Below are 20,045 nucleotides of genomic sequence, written 5' to 3' on the forward strand. Positions count from 1 at the left end.
TCCACACAACAAACTCTAATTGCTGTAAATAGGAACATAATGAGACAATTACAGATTGATTGCTGGTCTTGGGGGCTTTGTGGATATGACCTGCAGGGTGCTTGTAAATTTATGACACCAGCTCAGATGAAACTCTCGTGACATGGCTGTCTTTCACATCCATTATTTTATTATTTTACATCTTTTGATTTCTAAGGGAATGAGTGGTGCCTCGCTCACCACTTTCTTATGGTTGGACACATAGGGAATGAAGTGGTACAATGGAAGAATATTTTGGAAACTGGTCACAATATCATTAGGTTTAGGGTAGTTATTGAAAAGGACAAGGAATTGGATGAGGGACAATATAGAACCATAGAATCCCTACAGTGTAAAAGGAAGCCAGTTGGCCCATTGAGTCTGCATCAACTCTCCGAAAGAGCATCTTACTCAGGCCCAACACCCACCCCCCGCCCTATCCATGTAACCCCGTGCATTTACCATGGCTAATCCACCTAACCTGCACATCTTTGGACTGTGGAAGGAAACTGGAACACCTGGAGAAAACCCACGCAAACACAGGGAGAATGTGCAGACACCACACAGACAGTCATCCAAGGTCAGAATTGAACCCAGGTCTCTGATGCTGTGCTAACCAGTGCTAAACACTATGCCACCATGCGGCCCCAATGCATTGAAAAAGGATCTGGCATAGGTGAAATGGAAACAAAGATTGGGAAGTAAAACAGCAAATGAATAATTGGAGACCTTCGAAGAAGAGACAGTTCAGGTACACAGTATGAGTGGAAGGAAAGGTTTCCAAAGCTAGGATTTCATAGATGACTGAAGTCAGGTTAAAATGAGAGAAAACACAGATAAATGCCAGGTTCATAGTGCAATTGAAAATCAAGCAGATTATAAAAAGCATGGAGGACTGCCTTCATTTTGCATCTGGAATGGAAGTTGAGACCACAAACTTCTGACTGAGGGCAGAGTGCTACCACTGAGCTAAGCCATGCATACTATTGGAGATCTCCTGCACCTCCAGACTCTGAATTCAAATTTATGAATTGTTGAATTATATAGAATGTACAAAGGTATAAACAAGACACAAGACAACCAGGGAACTACTGAGGTAAGCAATGGGCAACAGATTTGGGAAAGCAGCACAATTTAAAATGGTGGCAAATTCTGCTGTAACACCTATCATACACCATGAATTGCAGGGCCATGGTGACCAACCACCCCAGATTTTCTAGAGCCCAACTTGGCCTTTTGTCCTGCATCCTTGGTCAGGCCTTCTTGGGATCTGCTTTTCTTCTTGCTGGAGACTGTTTCTGCCCATGCAATGGGCCTGGGCTAAGTTCGAGAATGTCCTGTGGATGACTGGAGGAGCAGGTTGCGAGCAGGCTAAATGAGAATCGATGCACGGGGCTGCAGGTCTCCCCTGCCCTATGTACTCATCAGTGCTGCACACTACAGTTTCTCCTCCTGGGCAGCTCACTCTCACAGGCTCGCTAGCATCACCACCCCAGTCCCTAGCAGCCTGCCACTCATGTGTTAAGGTGTCTCTTAAATTTATTCCACAAGTGTGTTGGTCACCCTGTGCGGGGCTGATTGTGCAGGCCAGATTGAGTAAATTTTCCGTGAGACTGCTTCTAGCTTCAGCAACTTACAGAACAATAAATAAATTAGCCAATAACTTGCAACTCAACTGCACGCCTAAATTGTCTAATACAGTAGCTGGTTCAGAAGGAAAGCTCATCAAGATGCAGTCCTGAAATATGAAGGAAGAGATTCCCCATGCTTATTATTCCTAGTGGATTGTGTAAGTGGGCTAATCAAATTATTTACAACCCAGTTGGAAATAGTGATCAGAGGAAACCTTCCTGATATTATTACAGAATCACTAACGCATTGGGATAGTTTCCTGCAGTGGCTGTGATTATAATGCCACCAACCCAAAGCATCACCTGAAAAAGTCCCACCACAACTGCAATACTTTTGCACGTAGTGACTAAAACACACTCTTCTTATTCTGATTGCAATATTATAAACACACAACAATCAGAACCCAAGCTTCGTGCTTTGATGACTATGAATAACATAGTGATCAGACAATCTCCCATGCATTGATTACTTTGTTGTTGGCACACAGGAGAAATGTTCCCCGGGGTTGTACGTTAGATAGACTAATTAAAATCAGGTTAATATTGAGAAAATCTGACATCCTTTTAGGCCTTGGACTGGTGCAATGCAATTTAATGTAGTCTGATTGCCAAGTTTCCCTAATTACACTTAAGCATGTGTGAGAGAACCTATCACTATTCTTTGTTATTCATCTGAGGCGCAGAGAGAGGGGGACAGAGAGAAAGTCTCAATAATTTTTTTTGCACTTTATTTTAAATACTATAGTGCAGAAGGAGCATCAAAACTGCGCCGACCACAATCCCAGCCAGGTCTATCCCCGTAACCCCACATATTTACCCTGTTAATCCCCCTGACACTAAGGGGCAATTTAGTATGGCCAATCCACCTAACCTGCACATCTTTGGAGTGTGGGAGGAAACCGGAACACCTGGAGGAAACCCACGCAGACACAGGGGGAACATGCAAACTCCACACAAGCAGTCACCCAAGGCCGGAATTGAACCCGAGTCCTTGGTGCTGTGAGACAGCAGTGCTAACCACTGTGCCACTCCTATCGGAGAGCCTGTGGGACATTCTCTTGGATTTTGAGCAGAGTTTCTGTCAAATCAGTACTTGCACTGCAACACCAGTCGAAGATTGAAAGTTCTCCTCGCATCTGCTAGTTTGTCCATGTATAATACTGAAACCCAAACCAGGGTTCTAATAAATGGGAAGTGAGAATCAAGTTAAGGAGTTAGATTGCCTGGCCAGGAAATACGTGAGCATGAAGGATACCAGAACAAGAAATATAAACAGCTGACAGGATCATCTGGCCTGGGTTCTTGTGTATTTCATTACAGTACATCCACAAACCATACTCATGCCACGGTATACTTTGCCTTCTCTGCAATTGCAAGGTGTCGCCAACTTAACATGCACTAATAAATGTTGGCAACAAAATTAAGTCTGTAAGGCTACCTGTCCCAAATCAATCACTGGAAATACAACCTGCTATATGTAAACTGCATAAGATAATCATTAACTGTAGCCGATAACTTAAACATTTTCTCTGTCCCACTAAACAATTAATATTACAGAAATCAACAAAAATTGTGGGGGGGGAGGAATATTCCACCCAGTTAATTTTTTTATTTCTATATTATAACTGCGACTACACTTCAGAAGTACTTAATTAGCTGTAAAGCACTTCTGGGTGTCCTTGGTTCATCAAAGGTGCTGCAAAAATGCAAGTTCCTTCTCTAATAATTGTAGCACACAGCCAAATTTCTGTTGGTTTAAGTTGCTATGGCTGTTAATCACAGGTGGTTATGCCAATGTCATTGAAACTACAATACTAGGACATTGATTTCTCTATTTATCATTTCTGAAATAGATTTCAATCAGTTTCACATTTCCAGCAAACTCAATTTCAGGGTATTTTGATCTTCTAGAAATATTATTTGTCACAAAATACCCTTGGAATATTTACACCACATGGAAAAGAAATTCAGAATTTTTATTTTTGTATCAATTGTGCAAATTAAGCATTTTCACTTATGAAAAGAGTTAGAACCACATGCATCCCCCTGCAGTTCAACAGCCCCATAGCGTAAGCAGCACAGAGATCACTTCCTAACAAAATCTCATCACCATGAGGTCTCCAGAGGCTTCATAAGTAAATGTGTTTAGTCACACAATCCAAGAGATGTCAGGTTCGATCCCTACATAGCGTTTGCTTTGCTAACTTCAGCAAGGGCAGCAGTTGAGTGGTACAAGAGTGTCATTTTCTCCCAAGTCAGAGGGTCGGAAGTTTAGTGGTGCTATTTTTCAGAGGAGACCTTGTCTACCCCTCTCAGATGGATGTAAAAGATCTTATGGCACTATTCTTAAAAAGAGAATTTTACTCTTTGGTATCCTGACCAATATCAGCCAACATCTGAAACAGATGATCTGATCACTACTGTTTGTGGGAGATTGTTTCGAACAAATAAGTTGCTGCACTTTCTACATTACAACAGTGGCGATATATAGCACATGGGCGATCCTGAGCTTGTGAAAGATATTACTATTGTTTAAAGTTTTTTCCCAAATTGGCGTGTGTATCCCTTAAGATTTGGGGGGGGGGGGAAGAGGGAGTCAGTCGGGAAAAATAAAAAGAATCAGTCAGGATTTTCATTTCTGATTTTGATCCAATGATCCTGTGTGCACATGAACTAGGCTGTGAAATCACCCACAAATAACCCATCTACACTCAGGTTTCAGGCTCTGAACTAACAGAATGGGCATCGGAGGAGTTGATGCAATAGCAGCTCCAGCTATTACTCAGGCCTTCTTTAGAAGTGCAAGAAAAGGTGAGAATACTGGGGAGGAGATTTGACAAGCTTTGATAAGCGACTTCATCATTTATAGAATCACCAAATGATACAGCAGCGGGAGCAGGAGGAGGAGGGGGGAGGCAGCATTTGGCCAAGCATGTCTATCATGGCTCTTTCAAAAAGCTATCAAATTCCTTGGTGAAGCACCCATGTCAAATATTTTGAGGAAAATTGGATCTTAATATACGCGAGGAGCTGGTCGGAAGGGCAGAGGAGGAAGGGCTCATAAAATAACTGGTGCAGTTCATTCACCCAAGTGAGTTTTGTAAGTTAATTGCTTAGTGATACTGGTAGCACTAGTGGATTAGTATGCATATCTCCCCAGCCCCTGCAAGACCACAAGCAGTTGTGTGCATCTCCCCTTCCGCAACTAGGCAGCCAGGAATCAGGTGAATTCCACAGACAGAGGGAGTGAGAGAGATTGAAAGTCACTGAATGAGTCAGCCCATGGCTGCTCTCACACACCACCCAGTAGCTGATTTAAGAGCAGCAGTGGCAAAGGCCTGGGAGCACATCACCTACCTTGCCCTTTTGGCCGGGGAATGGTGTGTGGCATGGGGAGACCTAAAAAGAGGGCGAGAAGAAAAAAAAAATCATTAAAAATGTGAGGGTGAGAGAAACCAAAGGTTTAAACAGACTTTTTTGATCGACACATTTATGTAGACCGAAAAAGTGACAAAAAAAACAAAGAATGACACGTTAAATTACTGGAGTCTTATCATACAGTAAAAATGAATTTTTACAAAAATAACAAATTCTATTTACAGATGTCACAGGTAATCTCTGATGTAAAAAAACACAGTGCTAATTCCAGGCTGGCAGAAAAGCACATTATTATGTCACAGCAATTGAAGTTGGAATACCTAAATAACATTGTAACTCCAGTCTGGCTTTGATAACAGTCATGATGTGGAGATGCCGGCGTTGGACTGGGGTAAACACAGTAAGAAGTCTAACAACATCCAGGTTAAAGTCCAACAGGTTTATTTGGTAGCAAACGCCATTAGCTTTCGGAGCGTGCTGCTCCTTCGTCAGGTGGAGTGGGAGATCTGCCACTCCATTCCAGCTGGATTCAAGAATAGTGGACAATGATAGAAAAGCTTAAAAAGATTTTTCAAAAAGCTAATAATTTACTTAAAATTAATAATTTGGAACTTATCATAAAATGTGACCAACTAAGTCAAGTTTTAACTATGTATTCAATAACTTATCCATTGGTAGGTCCACAGAATTAGCATACTGCTTCCCACCTGGCAGAGCTGGCCAAAATTCAAAAAAAAGAGATATATATATAGCACCTTTCACAATCTCAGGAAATCAGATAATGTTTTACAACCTAATGAAGTACTTTTTGAGGTGTGGTCACTAATGGAATGTATGTAACGCAGAGCCAAATTGTACAAAGCAAGTTCCTACAAACAGCAATGATATAATAGGTCACTTAGGTGCTTTCGAAGTTGGTTTAGGCGTAAATGTTACTCAGGACAGTGAGGAGAACATCAACGCTCCTCGTCAAATAGTGCTGTAGGATTTTTTACATCTATTGCAGAGGCTGACAGGGCCTAATTTTAACGTTTTATCTGAACAAACTCCCTCAGTACTGCACTCGATAGAGTAATAACTTGGATTATGTGCTCAAGTTTTTGCACTGGGCCTTGAATACGTGATCTTCTGACTTAGAGGTGAGAGTGTTACCACTGACTGAGACCTGTTACATTCAGGCCAAGTGATGAGAAAAGAATTTAATCTTGGCAATTTTAGTAATTGACGTGGAATAAAGAAAGACTCTGACTCTGCTCCATGCATTGAAACATCGGCCCTATATCAACTGTCTGCTGCTGCTCAGCCCAGTTTTTAAAAAACTCAATACTAGGCTCCATTGACGTCAGGCACAAGTGGAGCTCACGAATCTGGCAGGAACTCACCAGACCCATGGGTCTACTCTTTCACAGGAACAACGTTAGTTGGGTTGATTACAATTGCGTGGACAAACAGTCAAAAAAAGAAACAATTACCTGTATATCTATAGTGCATTTTTCTATCTCAACAGGTCCCAAAGCACTTTACAGCCAAAGTATTTGAAGCCTAGTCACTGCTGTAATATAAGAAACGTTACAGCCTATTTGGAAACAGGAAGCTCCCACAAACAGCAATGAAAAGAACAATGAGATTTTCTGTTTTTGTGATGTTGGTTGAGGGATAAATATTGGCTAGTACTCTACAGCTCTTCTTCAACTAGTGCCATGGATCTTTAATGTCCACATAAGGGGGCAAATGGGGTCTAGGTTTAACTTCTCACCCAAATAATGGCACCTTATATGGTGCTGCATTCCATCAGTACTGCACTGAAGTACTAGCTTAAGAATGTGACTCCACAGCAAAATAACAGCATGAGACATTGAATCTGCTAATGCAGTAAGGAATGTGTGACCTGTGGTTGAGGTAGACTAAAGAATCCAACCCAAACTCTGCCCAATATTGAATGCACTGGATGCAAACCATAGGAACTTATAAAATGTATTGATTCAGCAAACTGGAGCAACAATGTGCGCCACTAAAGTACTGAGGCATTATCTGGTCAATGGACTGCCAAGTTTAGACCTGCAACTATGGTGCAGTATGAAGTGGAGGTTGGATGTGAAAAATCACATAGCTGAAATGCGCAACAAAGAGCTACGCAAGATGTGGAAGGATTTCTGAATATCGCAGTACTCTCGAAAGGTGCAAACTAACACGGTGCATTGAATACAAGCCATATTTAAATTACAAGACTAAGTTCTGAAGCAAAACTATTCAATTTAAGTATGAAATCTTCAGTGTTCCCCACATTATCAAACATCACTGTTACCAAAGCTCATTCTGTCTTTCATAGGTTTGATCTTGTGGGTTGTGGCACCAAAGGTGTTTGTGACTATCTGAATAACATGATCTGAAGGTATTTTATTTTAAAAGCTCCAATTACTGAGTATAAGTTTTTAGATAACATAGAATTCTACAGTGCAGAAGGAGGCCATTCGGCTCATTGAGTCTGCACCGACCACAATCCCACCCAGGCCCTATCCCCATAATCCCATGCATTTACCCCTGACATTAAGTGGCAATTGAGCATGGCCAATCCACCTAACCTGCCCGTCTTTGGACTATGGGAGGAAACCGGAGCACCCGGAGGAAACTCACGCAGACACGGGAAGAATGTGCAAACTCCACACAGAGAGTGACCCAAGCCGGGAATCGAACCCGGGTCCCTGGCGCTATGAGGCAGCTGTGCTAACCACTGTGCCGCCCCAATTTTTCTTGCGTGCAAGTAGTTTAACTGTAAAGTTAACATTTAAAAAATTATGGTAGATAATGCTGCAGACAATGGCTCACCAGCGGAAATTGCAAGAGCTGCAACAGATTTATTCAATTTGCTTTGGCATCGCTTCTCAGCCCTGTTACCTTAACTAAAAACTATAATACCAACTTCTGCATTACATACAATATCGTGGCCCTTTACAGTCCTAGAATCAAATTTCTGGAGTTCCCATTTAATAAAATTATGGGAGCACATCACTACAAAAACACTGCAGCACTTCAAAAAGGGTTTGCCAGCATCTCCTCAGAGCAACCAGGATGGGTAATAGATGTGGCCTCAGCAGTGACATCCATATCTGCTGAGCAAGTGTAAAGAGCAGAAGGAAACAAGAAACAAACAATGAATGCCTACAGAGACAGACAGGAATAGTAGAATGACTTTCAAGCTGTCAAGTTTTGTCTTTTCAACTTGCTAAACCTGGAACATAATTGCCTAATTGAAGAGTGCAATATTCCAGTTCTTATTCTGAACTGCCTCACCTGTCTCCAGACAACAAGGAACACTTAAACGTTGACACCACACTGTTACAAGCTGACACTGCTGCTCCAGAATACACATTGCAGCAGATTTTGAAAGGGGCCTTGATGGCAAACTTCAGATAAATGAGTAAGTAGCCTTCGCTGGCCAGAATGCATAGAATTCCAAAGAATATACAGCACATAAACAAGTCATTCAGCTAATCCAGTTTAATCCAGCTCTCATCTTTTCCCATATCAAACTCTATCATCGTAACTATCTATTCCCTTCTCTCCTCTATGCTTATCTAGCTTCCCATTAAATGCATCTAAATGACTCACTTCAAACACTCACTGTGGTAGCCAGTTCCGCATTCTCACTAGAAACATAGAAAATAGGAGCAGGAATAAGCCATTTGGCCCTTCAAGCATACTCCGTCATTCATTATGATCATGGCTGATCGTCCAACTCAATAGCCTGATCCCACCTTCACTACTCTTTAGGGAATCCAGAAGAAACTTCTTCACTCAATTTGATTTCTTGGCGACGATCTTATATTAATGGCCTCCAGTTTTGCTATTTTTGCTTTGTTTGCTAGTTTTGCTACAACTGGAAAAATTGTGCAAAATCTTATCATAACCTTTCATAATATTAAAAATTTCCATTAGGTCTCACCCCTTCAAGCCTTCTCTCTTTTCAAGAGAAAAGAGACACAACATATTTGTGATCTTTGGATAGGTTTACCCAAGAATTTCTGCTATGATCTTTGTAAATCTTTTTTCTCCTCTTCAGTATCTCGATACCTTCTTTCTTTGGTAATACGGTAGACAGAATTGTATGCACTCCAAATTTGGTCTGACCAAGGTTTGACACAAGTCTAGCATAACTCTAATATTCAATTTTATCCCTCTGGAAATAAACCCGAATGCCTGGCTTGATTTTCTATGGCCTTGTTATGTGTCATTATTTGTAGTGATTTGTGTACTTGTACAGCCAGATCCCTTTGCTCCACTACCCCATTTAGATTCTCATTTGCCAATACCTTCTCAAGGGCAATTGCTGACTGAATCACTGACAGAAATGTAGACCTGGCTTCAATTGTGAATTAACCAGTTCAGCTCTTCTGTAAGAGGGAGGGGAGGGAAAGCTGGAGGGTAGATGGGCCACAACCTATTCAATCTTAACTGATATAACCTCTCCATTCTGGCATCATTCTAGTCAATCATTTTTTCATCTTCTCCAGCACTTCAAAATCCATTTTGTAATATGGAGACCACAACTTTTCAAGGTACTCCAAGTGAACTCTAAACAAGATTCTATACATATTTAATGAAACATGCCTGCTTTTCAATTTTATCCCTCTAGCAAGGATTCCAAGTGCTTTGTTTGGTTTTTTAATGGTCTTCTTAACCTTTGTCACTGCGTTTGGTGATTTTTCTATCTACATCCCCAAATTCCTTTGCTCCTTAGAAGTGTGAAGACGATCAGTGAGCTACAAGCAGAAATTGGTGTGGGGGAATGTGATTTCCAAACAATAATGGAAACATGGATTACAGATGGTGAGGTTGGGCACTTAATATTCGGGGTTATAAAATGTTCCAGAAAAAATAGGGCATCATGGAAAAGGTGCAGAATATTCTGCAGGGGGAAGAGAGTGAACCAGCAGTTATGGTACTTGTTGTTAACAATGACATATAGAGGGCAAATATTGAGGTCCTCTGGCCAGATTTTCAGGAGCTAGGGAGTAAGTTAAAAAGTAGTACCTCAAAAGATCTGGATTAGGCCCAATGCCATGTGAATAGAAGTGGTGAAGTGAGGGCACTGCATTAGATAGGAGCAGACAAAGAAGGAATACAAGGAATATAAAAATAGTTCAAGAATGCATGTATGAAAATACATAAGTGTGGTGAATATGGCAGGAGAGCTACATGCACAAATAGCCATGTGGGAAAATGATGTGGCAATAGAGGCAGTCCTCTATTCAGTTGCGACTAAGGTACTTACAATGTTTATAAACTGACACGTTATTTCAACTTCACAACGTCAGTTTCAACTTTACGGCATTATGCCAACATTACAGCATTACGCCAGCACGTTCATACATGCACACTGATGTTCTGTGCCGCCCTGGTGTATGACTGGACAGATTGAACCATCTTTATTAGTTTAGACATGGATGTTTTATTCCGTTAAATTATTTTGGTGCAACCATTGCAATTTTAACATGCTTATGATGTATATAACTTACGCTCAGAGTAGCCAAGGAATATGTGCTAAGATGCTAAATTGCCCCTTGGTGTCCCAAGATGTGCAGGTTAGGGGGAGTAGTGCGGTAAATGCTTAGGCTTGCAGGGATGGGGCCGGGGTGGGATGCTCTGTTGAAGAGTTGGTGCAGTCTCGATGAGCTGAATGGCCTCCTTCCGTTTTTTCAGGATTCTATTGATTCAGGGAAACAACGTAGTTTTGGAAAGAGAGGATGGTCTTGAGGAGTTAAGAACTGAATCTGTTTGATTAGAATCGAGAAGCAAAAAGTCAGTATGATCACGCTCCTGGGGTATTCTACAGGCCTCGAAATAACAAGTATGCGTGTGAGTGAGTGAACAAACCTGCAGAGAAATGAGAGATGTGGAAGAATTATACAGTGATAATATTGTGGGAATCAAATTGCCCAAATGTTGATAGAGTTAGAATTAAGGGCAAGGAGGGATAGGAATTTGTGAAATGTGTTCAGGAGAACTTCCTTGACCAGTATGTCCTCAGTCCAACCAGGAAGGAAGCATTGCTGGATCTCATGCTGGGGATTGAAGTGGGTCAAGCTAACTAATTTCTACGGGAGAACATTTGAGTAAGACTGATCTTTATACCAGGAGGTATACACTAGTAAGGGTGAACAGAAAGGAACAAACTAAGCTACAATTTGAAGATGGGCTAACTTCAATGAGGTGAAAAGAGATCTAGCCAGAGTAAAATTGTATCAAAGACAGAGAGGAACAACAGAACAATGGGTAATCTGTACAGAAGAGGGATGCCTCAGGTGCAGGCTCCATACACTTGAACAAGGACCAACAGTAGGGGAACAAAAGCCAGGGCTCCTTGAATGATGAGAGAGAAAGAGAAAGCGATGAAACAAAAAATGAATATGATACATGTCAATTGAATTCTTTAAGTGAATTCTTGAAGGTCAAACACAATAATTTGAAAGGGAGAGTGAAGAGGAAAGTAAGACTGACAGAAAAAGAGTATGAGAATAGAATGGCAACATAAAAGATAACCCAAAATTCTTTGTTTGTAAATAGTAAGTGAGCGGTAAGAGGCAGTGTGGATCCTATTAGGGAAAAAGAGGGTGATAGAGTGAGGGACTGGGATTGACTGGATTCTCCAATGAAGGGCCAACATAAAGTTGATGTGCTGAATGGTCTGCTTCCATACAGTGACTCTACGGTTCCTCCACTCCCTTTAAACAATTTTTTTCCCAAGGAATATGCAGCCTCCTCATTATTCATAATCAAACATCGCATCTCACATTTACTTACACTGAAGCTCATTTACCAAAAACATGCCCATTCTCCACATTTATTAATGTATCTCCTGTATTTTATTTCAGTCCACTATATTAACTACATGTCTTAATTTGGTGTAGTCCACAAACTTTGAAATTGTGCTTTTGATTCCCAAATACAAATCGATAATTTAATAGTTTCCCTACAGTGCAGAAGATGCCATTCGGCCCATCGAGTCTGTACCGACTCACTGACAGAGGATCTTACCCAGTCCCCCTCTCTCGCTCTATCCCGGTAACCCCACACATTTACCATGACTAATCCACCTAACCTACACATTTTTGGATACTAAGGGACAATTTAGCATAGCCAATCCACCTAACCTGCACATCTTTGGACTGTGGGAGGAAACCGGAGCACCCAGAGGAAACCCACACAGACACAGGAAGAATGTGCAAATTCCACACGGACAGTTACCCAAGGCCGGAATTGAACCCGGGTCCCTGGAGCTGTGAGACAGCAGTGCTAACCACTGTACCCCCATTTAAATGAACATTAATGAATCCTTGTGGAATATCACTTCCTACCTATTGCCAGTCTGAATGACTATCGGCAACCCCTACTATTTATGACTCTACTTACTTTCCATTCTCTCTCCACACATGCTACCTGAGCTGCTGAGTACTTTCTGCTTATGCTGTATTAGATAATTTCAGAAACCGCAACATTTTGCTATGCATTCTGTTACTGAACTCCGTATTTTCGGACCTTAATCATGAATCGACCAAGTGGAACTTTATCAAAGACCTTGCGAAAATCCAAGTAGATTTGTCCACTACTATACCAGGTTTACCAATCCTGCTATTTCTTCAAGAACCCAATAAGGCTGGCTGAGTATGGCCTTCCCTTGTTTCTATATTTATTTCTATTATTGATTGATTAAAACACCAAGTAACTGAGGCCATACAGATCAGGAGGCTGCTCCGCTCAATACCCCATCTGAGTTTAGTTGGCTGATCTTTCCCAGGGCAGTAAGAGAGTCACTGCAATTGACCTTAGCACCTTGCGTGACAGAAGAGATATTCAATTATCACTGCATGCCAATACTCTCACTTTTTATTTACAGACCTGTTTTTTAAGCAGCCCTGTTTTTAGGAAGTTGACCTTAAAAGTGAAAGCAAAATATCTGTTCACTTGCTTTGAATTTGGAATTGATAGTCATCACAATGAGCAGCAATTTAACCCATAAAGCAATTTATTTTATAGCTCCAATATAAAACCAACAGTTTTCAATGTTCTCCATTTCCCCCCACACCCCAGTCTCGGTGGGCAAATCCAATGCTTCATGTTGGACTGCAACTGACAGATCCGAAATACCAGATCCAACTGATCTATGTGGAGTTATCATTTGTCAAGTTGAGGAGGCACAACAGGCCTCCATGTCTCTTGGCTAGAAATAGGAAATAAACAACAATGAATATTTATACTGCTAATCTGACAATGTCACAAATTTGTGTACTTAATAGGAGTGTACACTCCTATGTAATGTAATCCCCAAAATATCAGTGAAAAGCCTACATAATAATAATGGAATTTATTTATTCAACAACTTACAGATAGCAATTAACACAAACTACTGTCCCTAAATATAAAATGGACTGAATTGCACAACACAACTCTGTTGAAATCCTGGGAAAAAGCCTGGAATCCAAAATAAGAACAGAATGTAACTCATTCACAGTGACTGTGAAACAGTGTCATGGAAACATGGGAACAGGAGGAGCCTGTTCCACCATTCAATGAGATCATGGCTGATTATGCGACTTAACTCCATATGCCCACCTACCTTTGCCCCATATCCCTCAAAACCTTTGGTTAACAAAAATCGATCAATCTCAGATGTAAAATTATCTCAAGAGCAATTAGGAATAGGCAGCAAATGCTGGCCTTGCCAGTGACACTCATGTCTCAGACAGATGAACAAAATGGCCATTGACCGAGTATCAATTGCTGTTTGCTGAAGACAGTTCCAAGTTTCTAGCACCATTTACCTGTAGAAGTGTTTCCTAATTTCATTCCTGAAAGGTCTGGCTCTAGGAATGCCCAACTAGCAGTAATAATTTCTCTCTATCCACCTTATCTGCTCCCGTTCATATCTTGCAAACTTTGGACAAATCATCCCTCGACTTTCTAAATTCAAAAATGAAAAAAGGTGTTCATTTATATAGCAACTGAATGTCACTGACTGTAAAGTACTTTTGAGAAGCACTTTTAAAGTATGGTCACTGTTGAAATGTAACCAAATTGCTCACAGTAAACTTCTACAACCAGCAGACAACAATTTGTTGATTGAGGAATAAATATTTGTCAGGAGATCAGGGAAAACACATTTAATCTTCTTTGAAATAGTGTCATTGGATCCTTCGTCCACCCAAGAAAGTTAGCGTGACTCTGGTTTAACGTCCTAACGGAAGGATGGCATTCCTAACAATGCAGCACTCCCTTTGTACTGCACTGGATCTTCAGCCTTGTGCCCACATCCTGGATTGGAACTTGAACCCTTCCGATTCAGAGTGGAGAGCGCTACCAACAGAGTTAGGCAGCCAGGGAACATAGCTCTAGTGTTTGTGTAATCTAGACATCTCATTTAATCCTGGGAGTTCAAGTATCATTCTGATAAACCTATGTTGTTCTCCCTCCGAGTACAATATGCTCTTTCTAAGGTAAGATGCCCAGAACTCTTCATGGTGCTCTAGGTGTGGTCTAACCAGAGCTTTGTACAACTTAAGCGTTACTTTTACTCCTCTAGTCCTCTCGGTATAAACCCAGAATCTCAACAGCCTTCTTGACTATTTTCTGTATCTGTTCATGTCATTGTAATAGTTTATGTTCTTGGACTTCCAGTCTCTTTGGACCTTCACTTTTGCCAGCTTTTCAGTATTTATCCTTTTTAAATCAAAAATAAATGTTCTCACGTACATTGAAAACTATTTGTCACAGTTTTGCCCAGTCACTTAAACTATCAATGTCTCATTATAATTCTATGCTTTCATCTACATTGCTTGCAATATTGTCTATCATGGCGTCAATTGCAAACTTGTCTATTTGGCTTTCTAGTCCATCATCTAAGTCAGTTATAAATATAGTAAGTAGTTGAAGCCCCAACACAGATCCTCATGGGACATAAGTCACATTCTGCCAGAGTATGTGCCCATTATCACTACTGTCGCCTGCCACTCAGCCAATTTTCGAACCAGATTAACAACTTGCCTTCAATTCTATGAACTTCAAATGTATTTAAGTTTTACATAAGGAATTTTATCAAATCCCTTCTAAAGGTCCACATAAATAACATTCATAGACATTCCCCTGTCCACTATACTAATTCTTCTAAAAATTCCTTTGGTAACCCATGCTAGCTCTCTCCGGTCAGCTGAAAATTGTCGAAGTGTTATGTTACATCACTCTTTCCTTAATTACAGACTTGGAGACTTAATTCCCGACAACAGATGTTAACTGGTCAATAATTCTCTGGTTGCCATCCATTACCTTTTCCAAATAGCAGAGTGACATCCACACTTTTCCAATCTAAAGGGCAGTTCACCAATTCAGAGAACTTTGAAACGTTATAGTCAGGGGCATCGTAATGCTCTCATTTATTCTGAAACCTTCCGATGGAAACCATCTTGTTCTGGGGGCTTGTCACTCTTCAGTGCCATTATTTTCTTTTTATTGCGATTGTTAATTTCCTTATGTTAATTATGGTGAGTTCTATCCCTGATCCAATATTTATTTCCTTGGGATCTCTGGCATCCCATCCATCCATTGACTGTCCACACTTCCCGCTGTGTCAGAAAAGCAGCCAGCATAATCAAGGACCCCACACACTTCAGACATACTCTCTTCCACCTTTTCCATTGGGAAAAAGATACAAAAGTCTGAGATCACGTACCAGCCGACTTAGGAAAAGCTTCTTGCCTGCTGCCATCAGACTTTTGAACGGACATATATATTAAGCTGATTTTTCTCTTCACCATATCTGTACAACAGTATATTCTGCACCCTCTCCTTTCCTACTTCCCTATGTATTCTATGAACGGTATCTTTTGTCTGTATAGTGCGCAAGAAACAATACTTTTCACTGTTTCCCAATACATGTGACAAAAATTAATCAAATCAAAATCATGCTGATCTCTTCCTCTGCTGTAAATGCCGTCCCAAGTAATTATTCCACTATCTTCCCTATTTTCATTGACAATATCATAGTTATCAACTTTCTGGCAGCCAACAGTTCTCTTGGCCACCCTCTATTCCAAATATAGTTAACAATAGGTTAAGCAAGCGCTTCATGCTGCTACTGTGCAGTGACCATTGGCAGGAGACTGCTGTCAATCAAAACGACATTTCACCTACGACACAATTGAGCAATGTCATGTATGAATTTCAGTAGGTAGGCCATACTTTCCAGTGATTGACAATCAAGTCAAACAATGGCCCGTAACTTCCTAGTTCCCCAGCACTGGATTTGGGGAATACCTCAAAGATGTGCTGGGGAACCCCTCTCAGAAGTTCCCAGGTAAGGCTATAGATGCAAATGTCCAGAACTGCTAACTTCCCCTGGATAATTGCGCTGCGCTGGGAACATTCAACAAAGCGATTTAAATTGATAACATTAGATGGTTCTGCCAGTTTTACATCAATAGTTACTCTGAAAGATTTAGAAAAAATAAAACCATTTCTTTAACTTCAGTGTAACCATCTTAAACACCCAGACCAAGCCCCGCATGGGACACCACCCAACTCCAGAACCCCACCCCTTGACTAATCAGCCCCCCCAGGGCATTCCCAACACAACCTATTCACCGCCCGCCACCCCCCCCCCCCCCCCCCCCCCGGAACACCTTGGGATTCCCCAAGTTGGGGGTCCAACTGTAAGTTCTCTCAATCTAAGCACCCACCTCCGACCCCTTCTACACATTTCACCTCCCCCCCCACCACCACCGGGCCCTAAATGGACCTGGAACCTCCGTTCCAAAAAAATAGGGGGCCCTGAGTTAACTGGAGTTGCATCGTGCTGCAGCTTTCAAATACACTTTTGCTCCAGGCTCCAAGGAGCTCCAGCTAGTGGAAGCTTCAATGAACTTTTCCAGAGCAGCTAAGTGCGTTTTACACTTGTAATTCCAGCTGGCGACGACTTAACGACACTGGCTGGAAGTTATGGCCCAGCATGCTCCTTTGGTTGTTCATGACAGGCAAAGTACAGACTGTATTCAACCAGCCCATGTTTGCAAAACTCAAATCAATATGTCTATTGTAAGATGAGATGCCATGACTGGACAGCACTTGCTGAACAACCCTGTGTGTGCTAAGAGCTACATTATAACGACCAATTTAAGATAATCAGTCGAGCCTATAACATGGCTCACTTACGCTTGCTAGAAGCAATATACATTCACACACAGGGAACTGCTCTCTGTAAACAAAATGAACATGCTCAAGCCTGGCACCTTTTTTGAATTAACAGGGAGCTTCGGAGCCTATAGTTCACCATTGCTTTCTCCATGGCAACATGTCAGCCAATCAGTCAACTTGTCAACCAATCAGCACCTTTTTCTCTAGTAGTATAAAGTGTTGTGATCGTAAGAAATTAGGTATTTTTGCATTTGACCTGATGCGTACAAGACGGAAAGCTTCAGCAGCATGTCTCTCTTTAAGCAATATCGAAATATAATTGTAAAGTAAAATGTATTAACTTTGATTGCCCTTGTAAGTTTCTTTTCATATTCCCGGTTTGTAGTTCTTACTACCTACTTTGTCCCCTTTGCTATTATATTTTCCTGTTCACTAAGATTTGTGCTATTTCTTCTCATTTTTGTTTTTTCTTCCAGTTGCTGTCTCTTAGCTCTTTCCTGGTCCATACCTGCCTTTTTTGGCAATTAGAGCTTTTGCCACAGAGTGATATAAACTGGTTATGTAACAAATTAACTGCTCTTCTGAACATCTCCCACTGAATTGTGATTTTACCCACTCCCCAGTGACCTGGCTGGGAAACATAGTGGCTGAAGAATGGGTGAGGACAGAATTGGACTGTGTGATGCCTCGAATGGTCAAATAGAATGCCGGCATTTAACTCAATTTTTAGTGTCTTCAGAAAAAGGCATCTGACATCATATGTTCATGTTTCAATGGGCAATTTGAAAGCAAAAAGTGCAGCCACAATACCAGTGGGTACGTCATTGAATTTTTCACTCATTAGTCACCATGATATGGACTAAGTTCTCCGGGTAAACTTGTAACCTGCTGGTAGCCTTTCGAAATTAGAGAGGAACGGTTAGCAATAAACCAGTTTAATCCAATTTTTGCCACGACTGAAAAGTAAGAGCTTTAATATCTTATGAAGCTTAATATGTTGGACAAAATTTTGGATGGGGTCAAGATGGGACACTGCTATGATGGTCCTATGGCAGTGGTTTCCAACCAGTGTGCCACGAAAAAAGATTCAAAATGATTAAAAATTAATTTTAAACTAAAATTAACCTTCATCTTCAGTTCTGTGGTCTGCATCTTGAAGACCCGATAAACCTCAGGCCTCCTGCGCATGCGCCGGTTGAGAAAGCATGCTAGGTTTAGACTTTTTATGTCGGTCAGGTCCGTGTGCGTGACCAACGGGACTTGGAGCTGAAACAGAGGCCCCACGAGCTCACAGAAAAGCCAAAACTGAAAAAGGGTGCAAAAACCCTGGTTAAAAAAAATGGCATATCCTGTTCTGAAAATCACAATATTGAAACCATGCCAATAACTTGTATCTATAGTAATGTTTAGCTCATACCTAGATATGAGATGAGCATTAAGCTGAGATTCTGTCCTGCACTTTAGCTTTCTTCTCTTTCTTTTTTAATTATGTTATCGCTTTTTTCCCCCTCATACTTCATTTCCCTACCTGAAGTAAAATATTAATCCAAAAGCAAAATACTACAGATACTGGAAATCTGATATAAGAAAAAGTGCTGGAAAAACGCAGATAATCAGACAGCATCTGTGGAAAGAAACAGTCAACATTCAAGTTGATGACAGTTTCAAAGTTTTAAATCTTTTATGACCTTTGTGGAATGAATTATTTGTGGACTGTATTTTTAAGAAAATCAAGGTTCCATTTATACAGTTTACATTTATAATAAGTCAATGGCCCAGGTTTTGCGATCGCCAGAACAGAAGCGTGTTATAGTGGAACTCAAATTTTTAGCATCCACACATGCACAGTAAAACACAGAAACCTCCCTTTCCCGATTCTCTTCATATTTTCTGCTTGCTTTGCCGTTCTCTCTGATGGCGAACGCAGGCTGAAAATCGCTCCAAAAAGGTATTTCGCTGGAGGGCAGTTCAGGGAAACTAGGAGGTGTGCCTCAAAATACTTTTATAATATAGAGGTGTGCTTGACACATAAAAGGTTGAGAACCACTGCCCTAATGTACAACAGCCTGCCAATGTACATGTTCTTATCTTCACACATGAAGAATGGCCACTTGGGTAAGGCTACAAAAGGCGCACTGTGTACATTGAACTATACTTCAGGAGTTATGTATACCCTCATAAGAAGCAAGGAGAACATTAGCAAAAGGATCCTTATATAAAGGAAGGACACAACTAGATGCTCAAGCTGTTTCACCATTTATAATATTTTTCAATCTTAGTGATTGGGAATAGATACATTTTTATGTTTCAGAAACATCTCAAAATTATTATAAGTATTTTAAGTGCAGCAACTGTAGATAAAAACAGCAGTTATTTTGCACGCAGAACCATCTGCAAACAGTTTTGTGACAAATAACCAGTGGACTTGTTTGTGTTGGCTTTGGTTAAGGGAGCAATGTTAGCCAGAGCACTGGGAGAATTCCCTGCTCCTCTTTGAATGGTGACATGGAATCTTTAACCTCCCCATGAACAACCGGAGTAGGCTGTTGAGACTATGGTTGAACATTTCATCTGAAGGGAAACACCTCAGACAATGCAGCGTTCCCTCAACACTGCACTGTAGTGTCAACGAAGGTTACATGCTGAAGGTATCTAAGCAAACAACTAGATCTCAATCCTCAAACTGGTTTTCTAAAACTACATGAAAGACTTTGTTTTGATATATCAAGTGGCACAACAAAAAAGGTAGCCAAGCAACTGCAATAACGACAAATACCCAAACGTATTGACACTAGCAGTTGCTAGGGGCCAGAGTGAAAATCGATCTACTTTGTAAAA

The 20,045-nt window shown here is 40.9% G+C and overlaps 1 protein-coding gene across 7 annotated transcripts in view; it reads right to left on the reverse strand.

The window, feature by feature from the left end:
• Window positions 1-20,045, reverse strand: part of LOC144498684 (ataxin-7-like protein 1) — a 243,914-nt gene that overhangs the window by 90,138 nt on the left and 133,731 nt on the right. For 4 of the 7 annotated variants that reach the window (XM_078220166.1, XM_078220165.1, XM_078220170.1 and 1 more), the window contains one exon: window positions 5,007-5,048. The exons of the other annotated variants lie outside the window; for them this stretch is intronic. In XM_078220166.1, the coding sequence (XP_078076292.1) occupies window positions 5,007-5,048 (42 nt within the window). The remainder of the gene's footprint in view (window positions 1-5,006; window positions 5,049-20,045) is intronic. 7 annotated transcript variants of the gene reach the window in all.

Source organism: Mustelus asterias, chromosome 9 (genome assembly GCF_964213995.1).
Source record: "Mustelus asterias chromosome 9, sMusAst1.hap1.1, whole genome shotgun sequence".
Taxonomy (NCBI): Eukaryota; Metazoa; Chordata; class Chondrichthyes; order Carcharhiniformes; family Triakidae; genus Mustelus; species Mustelus asterias.